We start from the raw sequence: 14,370 nt of genomic DNA, 5'->3' as shown, positions 1-14,370 counted from the left end.
TAATCTCTTTAATTTCAAAAATATTATTTATTTTAAAGTTCTATTAGATTGTTTAAAAGGAGGGGGGAAAGTCCTGTGATCAAATCCCACCACCTGAAGTTTTCTCTATATATGTGTTTTATAGTTACGTTCTTTATATTCTACTAACCCATTGTGAATACTTTTTTTTTTTGAGACGGAGTTTCACTCTTGTTGCCCAGGCTGGAGTGCAATGGCGCGATTTCGGCTCACCGCAACCTCCGCCTCCTGGGTTCAGGCAATTCTCCTGCCTCAGCCTCCTGAGTAGCTGGGATTACAGGCACGCGCCACCATGCCCAGCTAATTTTTTGTAGTTTTAGTAGAGACGGGGTTTCACCATGTTGACCAGGATGGTCTCGATCTCTTGACCTTGTGATCCACCCACCTCGGCCTCCCAAAGTGCTGGGATTACAGGCGTGAGCCACCGTGCCCAGCCATTGTGAATACTTTTAAATGTCATTAAAATATTCTATGAGGGTGTCCTTTTTTTAAAAATCTTACAATACAATTCACTGTTTGTGATTCACTTCTATGGGTTTTGACAAATGCACAGTGATGCATCCATCATAATCAAAGATGCAGTGTAGCTTCATCACCTCAAAAATGTCCTGTTGCTGCCTCCTACTGACCTGTTTTCTGTACCGATAAGTGTGCTTTTTCTGGAATTTCTTATCAATTGAGTCATCTAATATGTAGCCTTTGGGGTGTGTCTTTTGGGGTTTAGCAAGATGCATTTGAGATTCATCCATTATATTAGGCTGTCCTTGCATTACTATAAATACCTGAGACTGGGTAATTGGCTCATGGTTCTGTAGGCTATACAGGAAGCATAATGGCATCTGCTTCTGGGGCGGCCTCAAAGAAGCTTCCAGTCATGGCAGAAGGCATGGAGCAGGAATAAGAGAGAGTGGGGAGAGTGACAAATGCTTCTAAACTACCACATATTGCAAAGACAGTACCAAGGGGATGGAAGGGGACGGTACTAAACCATTCATGAGAAATCTACCTTGTGATACCCAATTACCCCCCATTAGGCTCCACCTCCAGCATTGGGGATTACAATTCAACATTAGATTTGAGTGGGGACACAGATCTAAATCATATTATCCATGTTTTTGTATTTATTAATCCTTTTTATTATTGAGTTATATTCGTCATCAAACAATTTACTATTAATGCCTTGTTTGTAGTACTTTTATTTACCTTCCTCAGGAACTGTGGTTCATTCTAACATTTATACTCCTTTGAGCCTTTATCATTTATTTAGTTTGTATTAGATTCTTTTGTGTATAATATTTTTTATTTTTATAGTAGGATACACTGCTTCCTTAGATGATACAAATACTTCATATTTCTGCTTATGTTAGAATTTAGAGAAAGCAGGAGGGTCCTTAAGGATATGACTGCCAAACTGCTGGAATGTCTTTTCCCGGTGTGCACACATGGGTTTATGATAAATGTTAGTATAGGCATCATCACATGCGTTTCTCTTCCAGTGCTCATAACAACCTTGAGTGGTAGATGTCCGTGTTCAGATTACGCTGATAAGGAAACAGGAGCTTCCTGAGTTAATTGCCTAAGGGCACACAACTAGCCATCAGTGGAGCAGAAGTCAAATTAGTGTCTTGTGACTTGTCTCATATTAAAGTTCATTATTATAAGAAAAATAGTGAACTGGAATTGTAATTTTTATGTTACTTACTATCTTATTTAGTGTAACATTTCTCAGAAAAGACAAGAAATAAAGATGATCAATAAGATGTACCATTATTTAATAGGGTATTATGAAATTGTAGTATCATCAGTATCCCGCAGGGCTCTGTAAAATATTCATATATTAAGAAAGCAAGTGAGTAAGCAATTTAGGAAGAAGAATGAATTTTGTGCAAAGCCGCCTTAGAAGAAATTTCATTTTGCTAAAAGTCTTAAGGTTAAAATGCTGAATCAGAGTCCTTTACTGGCATGCTGTGTCTCAGATTACATTCTTCCTTTATACCAATGCTCAGCACCCGGTAAGTGTGCAATAAACAGTTGTTAAATGAATATTCCAAGTTCTGAAGATCCTTCTAATTTTGGAATATGCTCTTTAGCTTTTGAGAGATGATTAGGTCATAACAGTAGAGCCTGTCTGGACGAAGGACAGACAGAACTCAAAGTCATCCCTCTGCTCATATGAGACAAATGCTTACGTGATTGCTTCCTCTGCCCTATTGTTTCACTAAGCTAGATTAAGGGATAAGTGACTATTCCTCTAACTCTGCCTTACGTGCAAATTGTGTATTTAGTAAGAGGCTAAACAGAGACTCAAAAGAATGCAACTGTTTGTCTCTTAGGTACCTATGACCTGGAAGCCCCCTCCCTGCTTTCATTGTCCTGCATTTCCAGACAGTTGTGAGGTGATAGATAGGTCAGAGCATATTTGTCTGACTCATGAAAATAAGTCAAAATAAAGTAAAAAATGAGGATGGTTCTGTGAGCCCAAAATATCTGAGACAAATCTCGACCAATTCTGAAAGTTTATTTTGCGAATGTTACAGGATACACCCATGACACAGACTCAGGAGGTCCCGAAGGTGGTCGGGGCACAGCTTGGTTTTATACATTTGAGGGAGACATAAGACATCAATCAGTATGTGTAAGATGCGTACATTGGTTCAGTCCGGAAAGGCAGGACAGCTTGAAGCAGGGAGGGGGCTTCCAGGTCATAGGTAGATAAGAGACAAACAGTTGCATTCTTTTGAGTGTCTGATTAGCCGCTTACTAAATACACAATTTATATGTGAGACAGAGGTAGAGGAATAGTCACTTATGCCTTAGTCTGGCTTTAGTGAAACAATAGGGCAGAAGAAGCAATCAGATAAGGATTTGTCTCACATGAGCAGAGGGATGACTTTGAGTTCTGTCTGTCCTTTGTCTACACTAATATCCTTGTGGGCAAATCGTGAGGGAGATACGTAGCTTTTGTAGCTATCTTATTTAGGAATGAAATAGACAGGGTTGCCTGACACAGTTCCTAGCTTGTCTTCCCTTTGGCTTAATGACTTTGCGGTCACTATTTTTCTTTCACAATCCCATTTTTGTAAATTATCTCTTAAATGACTCTTGAAATCAAAGATAGAGACAGAGCAGCTAAGAATGTCCATTTTCTTATCATATATGGCTAGAAAGTACATACATCTAGGCTTTGCTGAAAAGACCTAATACTTTAGAATGTTTTCATTATGGTGATATTATTTTTAACTTAGTGACTTCTGTTGTAAATGACTAATAAAGGGTATTAGTCACATTATACTTTCCATAATACAGGCATTACACATTTTATTGGTCATTGTCATGAATTGACTGTAATGCACCACAGACAATATGGTATAGTATGAACGTTGCAATCATTTTGTAGGTCAGAAGGCCTGGATGTTGTCAGTTACAAGAGTCACATTAAAACAAATCCAAATAGGATTTTATCCATTTGAAAGTAAATTTTTATTGCTTTGAATTAGGGTTTTTTATACCCCAATGTAAATAAACATTTATATTGGAATATTGAATTAAAGTATTTATATTAAGTTTTACTATCAAATTGTCTTACTGAATTTTACATATTTTGTGAGGGTTACTTGCTTTGTAATACTAAGCATAGTAAATGGTGGCATTATATATTAATACAGTTGAATGATGTATTCTGCTCAAAGTGTCAGAGTACATATCGCAAAGCCAGCAGAGCATCTGGAAATTAGAGGAATCTCCAGAGGCAGACGTAGGGAGGATAAGCCCAACTCTGCCTCAGTTCTTGGCCTAAGTGCCACATTGTACAGGCTCAGGGGAGACCCTTAGGAAACTAGAAGCCACAAGATCAAAACACATATAAGCAGCTCCTTACTATGGATTAGAGTCTGCAGTTTTAATCCAGGCAAGGTACCTACCTGTTAGAATACAAATTCAATTGTCCTCAGAAAACATGATAGAATCTAGTGTTTCTGTATTATGTTATCTATAATCTCTAGTTTACTATAAAAATTAAAAATTTTCTACATGGAATTAAACAGAAAAGTGTGATCTCTACCCAGAAAAATGCAATCAGTAGAAGTTGGCTCTTAGCTCAGGTTTGAATTTAGCAAAGACTTCAAAGCAGCTATTTTAAATATATTCAAAGAATTAAAGGAAAATATGGTATCAATAAATGAAAAAATGATCTGAGCAGAGAAATGATAACCATTAAACAAACAAACCTGGAAATCCTAGAGCTGAAAAGTACAGTTACTGAAATTAAAAAAATTGCCAGGTGGGCTCAAAAGCAATTTGGCAATGTCAGAAGAAAGGAACAGCAAACCTGAACACTGAGTAGAAATTGCCCTGTATGAAGAATGGAAAAAAAATGATCAAAGAGAAAGGAACAGAACCTATGAAACCTGTGAAGTAGTCCAATAAACATGAGCTTGCAATCCTGAAAGGAGAGGTGAAAAAGAGATATAAAAATATTTGCGGGAATAACAGCTGGAAACTCCCCATATTTAGTGAAAAACGTTATTTACAGATTTAAGAAGCTTGCAGAGTCCCAAGAAATATGAACACAAAACCATTCCTAGATATATTCTAGTCAATTGTTGTGATAAACGAAAAATTGTAAAAGCTGCTGTAGGAAAATGATACTTGCTTACCCTTCAAGGAAAACAACTGAAAGTATTTGTTTCTGATGGTATCATTTGACCTTTCAGGAAAACAAGAATTTTGGAAAACTTATATTAACCAGTATTTCTTATTATTTGACTTTGGAAAATTTGTAACCACCAACAGCTGCTTCCCAATACTAAAAAGAAAGACATTGATGGTGATGTTTAACAAATGCGACTTTAAAAAAGCATTTTGTAGACTGGGCACGGTGGCTCATGCCTATAATCCCAGCACTTTGGGCAGATGAGGCAAGCAGATCACAAGGTTAGGAGTTCAAGACCAGCCTGACCACCATGGTGAAACCCCGTCTCCACTAAAAATACAAAAATTAGCTGGGTGTGATGGTGTGCGCCTGTAATCCCAGCTATTTAAGAGACTGAGGCAGGAAAATTGATTGAATCCGGGAGGTGGAAGTTGTAGTGAGCTGAGATCGAGCCACTGCACTCCAGCCTGGGCAAGAGAGTGAGACTCTTCCTCAAACAAAAAAAAAGAAAAAAGAAAAAAAACTTTTGTAATGAAGTATGTCAACATTTGGAGATTTGCATAAATGTAATGTATGTAATTCAGTGAACAATTATTTTCAAAGTGACCAATGTATGATGTTATGAAATCATTGGCTAAATATCCATTCAAAGTGCAAGGTAGACCAATGGATTTTAATATAACAAAGTACAAAAAGTTCATTGATACGGTTTCAGTTTTCATATCGCAACTAGTTTTTAAGAAGCTATTATATATCAACATTTGTTATGAAATCAACAGAATAACTGCAGTTTTCTGAAAAGGTTTAATTGCTCTTCCTTTACCCAAAATCTATATATGAGAGGCCAGGTTTTCTTTATATACTTCAACCACAACAATATTGCAACAATGAATGCAGAGCAGATTTGAGAATTCAGCTGTCTTCACTTAAGCCAGACATTAAAGAGACTTGCAAAAATGTATGAAAAATTTAAAAATTCTTTAGGAAATTACAGCTATTTTTCATAAAATATATTTTATGTTAATACATAGCGAGTTTATTGAATTAATATATATGTATTTTAATTCTTATTTTTAATTTCTAATATAATAAATGTCAGTAGATCTTTCCCACATTAACTAAAGCTCTTTGGCCTCCTCCATTCTTTTTAGGTGTAAAGGAGTCCTGAGACCAAAATGTTTAGAACTGTTTTGAGTCTGCTCTGCCTCCACTATGAGACAGCACATTCCTTTAAGAGCATCAGACTGGAAAATTAGAAATATCTTATAACTCAGGAGATTAGTATTCTTGAGTTTATGGTGACATCCAATTTTTGTTGGTATCTTTGATTATTTTCAAATAAACAATGAAATATGCTGTCAAGCGTGCTGCTTAATGCTTCTAGTCCCTCTCCCCCCAATTTCTTTCCAGACCTTTTATTTTTTTTATGAGAGCCTCACCAGGAGAGCAATAAGGGACTTTTGCAGTGGTGACTGATTCTCATTTTCTTATGTATAGAGGTTATCAAAAAACATTAGAGTACTTTAATAGTGAATAGCATAATAGTGCTAGCATAGTCATTGCTATGCTATTCTGAATTCTTATTCAGTTTCTGGGAATGATCATTAATCATTTGAAATCAGAAGAATCATATAGAATAATTGAAGTTTGTATTATTTGATATGAAGAATTGTAAAGATGGCAACTGAAAGAAACCCTTAAGTTTTTTTTAGTCCTACTTATAATTTTCTGTTAAATGCACGGGCCAGTGATTGTTTCAGTTTATCTAGTAGTTGACAAAACCAGTCTACCAGAAATGAATTTGTTATGTGATGTTCATAACATAAATGTATAGTAAGTTTAACATTGCGTTATTTTGGTTTTCGACAAAAATAACCACCAAAAATTAAAAACATAAAAGCCCACTTGCCTACCTGCTTTCATGAAACTGAATAGATCTCAGCTTCCATACGTTCCCTCCCATGCATTATTACTTTTCCCATTTCTTGGTGTTTCACCCCTTTTCCCATGCTCTTCGTGACTTTGCACTTGCATTTGAATTTGGAAGACCCATCACTGCAAATAAGCTTGTACAGATCTGATTGCTGTTGTTGTTCTGTTTTTAAGAGACAGGGTCTTGCTCTGTCACCCAGGCTGACATGCAGTGGTGTAATCATGGCTCACTCGAGCCTCAGCCTTCTGACGCAATAGATCTTCTGGCCTCAGCCCCTGGAGTAGCCAGGACTACAGACACATGCCACCACGCCTAGCTAATAGATCTAATAGTTTTTTAAGACTTAAACTATTATGGTCATAAAATCAGACAAATGTTACTGTACTCTTGCTTCTGGTCTTTTATATTTTCACCTAATATTTTTGGTAGTTTTGAAACTGACATGTGTGGACAGGAGCACTAAAACAACTTTATATGCTATTTCTTTATTTTTATTTTGTTTTAGAGATGTTGCCCAGGCTGGTGTGCAGTGGCTATTCACAGGCGATCATTGTGTACTACTGCCTCAAACTCATGGGCTCAAGCAATCCCCTTGCCTCCTCCTGAGTAGCTGGGGTGACAGGAGCATGCCCAGCTACTCAGCACCTCAGCAGCACCTGGCCTTTATTCCATTGATAATTGAGTTGAGTTACATGGACATTATAAAATAGACAATTTTCTACTGTATTGTGTTTAAAGGACTTAATAGTGATTTGTTTTCTGAATCTTTTTTTTTGAAATGATAAGGATTTTCATTCTCTTAGCAAATGATGTGGTTCTGAAAGTCACATAAAGGCCTTCATCAGAACAGAAAGCTTCTAATCTAAGGATGTCAATTAGAGGGGTATCCATTTGGGCCTGGAAATAAAACCTGATTGTTTATCAACTGACTTCTGCAACTACAGTTTCCCTTATTATTATTATTATTATTATTATTATTATTATTATTTTTAGGCCAAAGATGAAGAGGAAGCCTTTCTGGATTGGAGTGATGATGATGATGATGATGGATTTGATCCAAGCACACTCCCAGATCCAGATAAGTATAGAAGCTCCGAAGATTCAGATAGCGAAGATACGGAAAACAAAACTAGGTATGTTTTTACCATTGGTGTGAAATATATTCTCAATACTCATATGAATCTTTTAATGAATCTGAAATACATTACTAAGAGTTCTAAACTGAGAGTGTGTTTTTTTGTTTGTTTGGTACCTTTACTTATATTCCTGGAAATCCTGCTGCTATTTTTTACTCTTTGCTTCAGGTTGTTCTAGAAATATGCTTTTCTGATCATGTTAGGGCCTTTTTTTTATTATTATTATTTCTGTAATCCCTATTAACAGATATAAGTCTGATATATGAGTTGTATTTTTTCTTTCTTTATTCTTTTTTTTCTTGTATTCTGAGTCCTTTATGCCTAAGTATTTGATGCACTAAAGATATGTTCTGTGCAAACAGTTAGGGTTTTATGTTTTTTTTTTTTTTTTTTTTTTTTCCCATTTTCAAAGAACTGCAGAACATTATTCCATGTTATTTTATATGGAATTAAATAACAAAATACTGGAGGGGCTGGGCACCGTGGCTCATATCTGTAATCCCAACACTTTGAGAGGCTGAAGCGAGAAGATTGCTTAAAGTCAGGAGTTTGAGAGCAGCCTGATCAACAAAGTGAGACCCCAAATCTACGTCAATCAATCAATCAATCAATCAGTCAAGGAAAACTTGTACAGAAACAACCCTTGACAAATTCCTTCACTTTAAAATCTGCCTATTTGCTATTATCTATTTGCTACCATTGCCAGAAACAATTGAAATGTGATGAATAGTATGACTTGCTCAGCATTTGTTTTCAGAGTACTATGTGTTAGATTACATTAAGAGTCCATTGATTTAAAAGTTGAGAATGTTAAACTTCATGCTCAATCTAAATGAGCTTCTTTACAGAAGGGAGGTACTAATGACAGATAGAGTTAATATGATTAAAGGAAACTGGAAGCTTGGGGGAATCCTTGAAGTGCTAGCACAGGGAGTTTGGACTTAGAGAAATAGGACATGGAGAGCTATAATTTGTTTTAAACAAGAACATTATGAAAAGATCTTAAAGATTTTCTTAGGTGAAATTGCTGTAAGGAGACAGAGTCACTCTTCATTTGAATCTTTTTTTTTTTTTTTTGAGATGGAGTCTTGCTCTATCTTCAGGCTGGAGTGCAATGGTGCAATCTCAGCTCACTGCAGCCTCTGCCTCCTGGGTTCAAGCGATTCTTCTACCTAAGCCTAACAAATAGCTGGGACTACAGGCTCACACCACCACGCCCAGCTAATATTTGTATTTTTAGTAGAGATGGGATTTCACCGTGTTGGCCAGGATGGTCTCGATCTCTTGACCTCTAGGAGTAGATGTATACACTCTTGAGTTCCTTGGTGTATGTGTCTGAGACCATTAGATGAACCCCATTGGGGTTGGGTTTGCTGCCCCTTGTGTTTCTTTATAAATGCACCTCTTTTGGAATGGTTTATAGGGTCTGATTTTGGTGGACGTGATTTAGTATAAAATACATGACTTTCAATCATTGTTTTCCAAGTGTTTCCATGTAACTTGACTGTCTGAAGGGAACATTAATTGGTTCTTACAGTTCTGCAGCCATATTTTGCGTGTGTGTCTAATATATCTTTAAAAGATAGAGTTAACCTTTGAAACCTGTGGCAGGATGTCAGCAGACCTTCTGCATCTGATTTATATGGATTTTTTTCCCTAACATTTTTAATGATAGTTTCTGGGTCATCTTTCATCTGTGTACAGCAGACATTTCATTTCATTCTTCTGCCATTTCTTACCCTTATAGTAACATTTCCATGCTATCACCTAGCTAATATAACTTGTTCTCTAGTAGCTCATGTGTTTCATCTGTTAATTAGTTGTAAGTGTTTTGTGCCTAGAAATTGTCTTTACATCTTTTTTTTTTTTTTTTGTACCATCACTTAACTGCTCTAGCTTCAGTTCTTACCCTTAATATTAATGGCATGGCACGATGTTAACTCTAATATTAAGAATTAAAAATACCCACTTGATCTGTTAGTCTCTGGATGTTTGAATTGGTTAATTGATTGATGAAGGAGATTTACAGGGTTAAAAAAGAAATGTAATCATAAGAGGCTATATCATTGGTCCTAACGTTAATAGCTTAACTGATATAAGAGGTGACAGAATATAGATGGAAAGTTGGAAGAAGCCGAGTTCATATAGTGTAATGGTGATGAACAAGAAAGTAGGAATACTTTGAGAGATGCCAAAGCATCTTAAATACAGGGTTCAGATGGAAAGTATTCAAGCATTATATGAAAATTAAAACCATTTTAATTTCAGGCACAGCCAATAAGTCTGCATTAATGGAGACTAGGATTGGTCAACTTGTTTTAAGCTGACAAGAAATTGTCTTTGTTGAAGAAGAGGATATCAATAAGTGCTTGATTACTGACAAGGAATTTTATTCCTGTAGCATGTATAATACATACATTCCTGTAGCTTCCTAGCAGGTTTTTTGTTTTGGCCTGTGAACACGGAGATCGTGTAATTGTCTTCTTACAGCGTCCTTCTTATAGATGAGAAAACCAAGGCTTTAAGGGCTAAAATAACAGACGTGATCACAATGAAAGTTAAGGACAGATCTGTATGATCTTTATAAATTAAACTAATTCCCTAGTTCTAGAATCCCAATTAGGTTGCATAGAATTACCCTGGTGTTAAGAGAGGTAGCTCAGACTAATGTCACTTGACTAAAGACCTGGGTCCATGGACTAACCATAAGGTAGTCTTGACTAAACTATGGTTTCCCACCCGCAGCATTATTTGTATGGTGGCCCAGATAATTTTTTGTTTGGGGATGGTGTTGAGCATCATTCCTGGCCTCCACCAATAGCAGTCCCACCCATTTGGGACAACTAAAAATGTCTTTAGACATTGTCAGGTATCTCTGAGGGAGAAAAATTGCCCACAGTTGAGAACAGCTGGAATAGACCCCAGATGGCAGATACATATTACTGGTGCTTAGTTTCCCCTGTCCTTCATTCAAAGTAGGCTTTTTCTTATTCATTTCCATTTGGCCTAAGCGGTCCTCAACACAGTCTCCATCAAGCAGGTGGAATTGGTACAGAAGGTAAAACCTATTTGCCATTCCTGGACTAGAAGGCAGGATTTGGAGTAAATTATAAGTAGTAGCCTACATCTGTAGTTTCTATTTATACTTTAATGTCCATTTTTCTCCCCTTTCTGTGGTTTCTTTACCTCCATGGCAGTGAATCAAGATGTATGTAAACAAAACCATATTGTTTTGGATAAAGAAAATGTATTTGGAAGATTGTATGTACTAGAATTCTTCCAGTTTGACTACATCTTTTTCTTTGCTTCTCATAAGCTGTATGACTATGTGCTAAGATCCTGTGGTGTCCACTTTAGTGGACCCTCCCGGCATGCTCACAGGTCTTACTTGCTGTGCTGCCTCTACCCGTCTACTCGGAATTGAGGCAGTGGCTCGTACTCCGGCCTCTTGGACATCATCACATCTCTCAGTAGGTTATTCTCTGGCTATGCACTTAGCATTTTCAGGGATGAGTTCACTCTTATGGGACTAGATAGACCAATTAGAAGGTAGCTATTAGTCCCAAACTAACTAGTGTGATCTAGTTTCTTTGAAAGTTTCCTCTGTTTCTTTTTCCTTCACATTATTGACATGCATAAATATTCAGCACGAGTAACACTTCTGTTTCTCACATGGAAAGACACTGTCAGTTGGAACTAGGCAATGGAGAGCCAGACTGTTGGAGAATGACAGAATCTCGGGTCAGTCATTCCCCCTCTGGGGGTTTTAAAGAGTTTGTACTTCTGTCTTCTTTCTTAGTTCAGTACATAGCTGCAATAGAATTTAAACCACCTTTGACCCTCTAGAATGATCAGAATTGTTATCTCTAGCACTGAGATTTCAAAAGGGTCCTGATGTGGATTCAACTCAGTTGAATTAGCATGACCAAAAGAGATCTTGCTTATAATATGGTTTCAGGAACAATGGAAATTACTTGACTTTGAGTGACTTTTAATGAGCTTTAAGAATGCTGCCATGAATAATTGATTTATCCTAAAAAACAGACCTGTGGAACAGGGGAGCAGCTAATCTACCCATAGCACAGAAGTAGTTGGGGCCAGAGGTCCAAACTCCATTTTAAGGATTTAGGATTTCATGTGCTATTTTTGACAACAGGTGTGGAAGGGAGAGCTTGCTTTGATGTTCTCTGGCTTTCTTGCTCATCTTTATCCATCTTATCTGTTGGTCTAGGCTGTGTTATGCCCTGTGACTTTCACCTCTCATTCTTCCTTTGAAAACGTGGAATTAACATAGGTAGAATTAATATATGTTAGGATTTATTGTTGTTGTTATTGTTGAAGACACAACAACTTGGTGGGAAACCCAGCTCTCTGTTTCAATGGGCTTTGTGACATTCATTGAGTTTATTGGTGTGCTGGGAACTGCACAGAATCCTGTGTTTTTATCTCCACTAAGTTTTGAAAGAGTTTTGTGCCTTTTGAGGAACAAAGACCTCAGATACTGTAATTGCCTTTGGGCTCAAAAATGATTTTTTATTTCATATAGTCTGTATGATGAAGTTAGACCATGCTCACAATAAAAATATTTTTAAAAGCTTCTATGTGGGGTGCCAAGAAATAGAATAAGAATCTTGTGTATTATTTAAATGGTATTTTACTTAAGAGTTAAAAATACCCACTCGATCTGTTAGTCTCTGAATTATAATATTTCTTCCATCCATTCTTTTAAATAAAAATGTTTTAGTGTCTGTCATGGGTCAGGCATAGTGAGTGCAGGTACAGAGGATTAAACATTAAACAGGAAAAATATCTTTCCTGCTTTCACAAAGCTTTTTGTTCAGTGGAGGTTACCGGTAGCTAAGTAAGCAATTATACAGCAGTGTGATGGATGAGTGCTGTGGCTTGTGCACTCGGGGGAGGCGGTGGAAAGTGGAGCTGATAGCGAATGAATATGGTGACCGCATATGTGACAGGCCTAATCTAGGCCTGGTGAATCAAGGAGCTTCCTGAAGGCAGTGATGTCTACAGTAAATCGGACATAGGTATAAATGTTAACTGAGCAGGGAGGAAGGTAAATTGCACTTCTAAAAAGTGTGGCCTCTGAAGTGAGATGAGTATCTTTAACCATATTCCAATTAAACTCATCTTTCAGCAAAATTGTTTCTTTTTGCTGTGCTTCACAAGCTGAGAGACTTCACCCTGAGCATGTAAGATTAATTTTTATATATCTAGTAGCATTTATCATATTTGGTTTTTGGCCATCTTTGTGTGAATTGTTAATGATGTGAAAATTTGCCAAGTATTAAATACAGTGAAAAAGAAACAGCTGGATGTTCCAGATATTTATTATCCAGTCAAATTAAGTTTCTAATATTTATAATGTTAACCTTTTTCAAACAAAAAAAAAAAAAGAAAAGAAAAAAGAAAGATGATGACTAGACTCTTACTACCTTATATCAATCTTTCCTTTGCAGACTGTGTTCTCCAAGGCAGGTAGCTTTATAAGGAAGAATTCTTACATGGTAGAGTATTTGGTAGATTATTCTAGGACACATAAGACCAATTACATCTATAATTTGTACTAAGGCTATTGTCCTCATTTAGACATGATAATTTCTATATGGATAGATACCTTTTCCTTTACAGAGGAAACTATTCCACATCTAACATAATTAGCTGTTCTTTTTTTTTTTTTTTTTTTAATCATTTTTGTTTTATTGATTTTTTTAAATTGCACTTTAGGTTCTGGGGTACACGTGCAGATCATGCAGGATTGTTTCATAGGTGCACACATGGCAATGTGGTTTGCTGCCTCCATCCCCCCTCACCTACATCTAACATTTCTCCCTATGTTATCCGTCCCCAACCTCCGCACCCCTCAGCTGTCCCTCCCTTGGCACCCCCGCAACAGACCCCAGTGTGTGATGCTCCCCTCCCTGAGTCCATGTGTTCTCATTGTTCAACACCTGCCTGTGAGTGAGAACATGCAGTATTTGATTTTCTGTTCTTGTGTCAGTTTGCTGAGAATGATGGTTTCCAGGTTCATCCATGTCCCTGCAAAGGACACGAACTCATCGTTTTTTATGGCTGCGTAGTATTCCATGGTGTATATGTGCCACATTTTCCTTGTCCAGTCTGTCATCAATGGGCATTTGGGTTGGTTCCAGGTCTTTGCTATTGTAAACAGTGCCGATGTGAACATACGTGTGCATGTGTCTTTATAATAGAATAATTTATAATCCTTTGAGTATATACCCAGTAATGGGATTGCAGGGTCAAACAGAATTTCTATTTCTAGGTCCTTGAGGAAGCACCACACTGTCTTCCACAATGGTTGAACTAGTTTACACTCCCACCAGTAGTGTAAAAGTGTTCTTATTTCTCCACATCCTCTCCAACACCTGTTGTCTCCAGATTTTTTAATGATTGCCATTCTAACTGACATGTGGTGGTATCTCAATGTAGTTTTGATTTGCATTTCTCTAATACTCAGTGATAATGAGCATTTTTTCATATGTTTGTTGGCCTCATATATGTCTTCTTTTGAAAAGAGTCTGTTCATATCCTTTGCCCACTTTCGAATGGGTTTTTTTTTTTTTTTTCTTGTAAATCTATTTTAGTTCTTTGTAGAT

General features: G+C 36.9%; 1 protein-coding gene across 3 annotated transcripts in view; it reads left to right on the top strand.

The window, feature by feature from the left end:
- The window catches only part of DDX10 (DEAD-box helicase 10), a 276,993-nt gene that overhangs the window by 237,733 nt on the left and 24,890 nt on the right, over nt 1-14,370 (top strand). For all 3 annotated transcript variants that reach the window (XM_032285659.1, XM_032285658.1, XM_032285660.1), the window contains one exon: nt 7,596-7,735. In XM_032285659.1, the coding sequence (XP_032141550.1) occupies nt 7,596-7,735 (140 nt within the window). The remainder of the gene's footprint in view (nt 1-7,595; nt 7,736-14,370) is intronic.

Source organism: Sapajus apella, unplaced genomic scaffold, assembly GCF_009761245.1.
Source record: "Sapajus apella isolate SASKATOON/1434 unplaced genomic scaffold, GSC_monkey_1.0 scaffold16, whole genome shotgun sequence".
Classification (NCBI taxonomy): domain Eukaryota; kingdom Metazoa; phylum Chordata; class Mammalia; order Primates; family Cebidae; genus Sapajus; species Sapajus apella.
The sequence above is the reverse complement of the archived record's forward strand: the minus strand, read 5'-3'. Positions and strand labels throughout refer to the sequence as shown.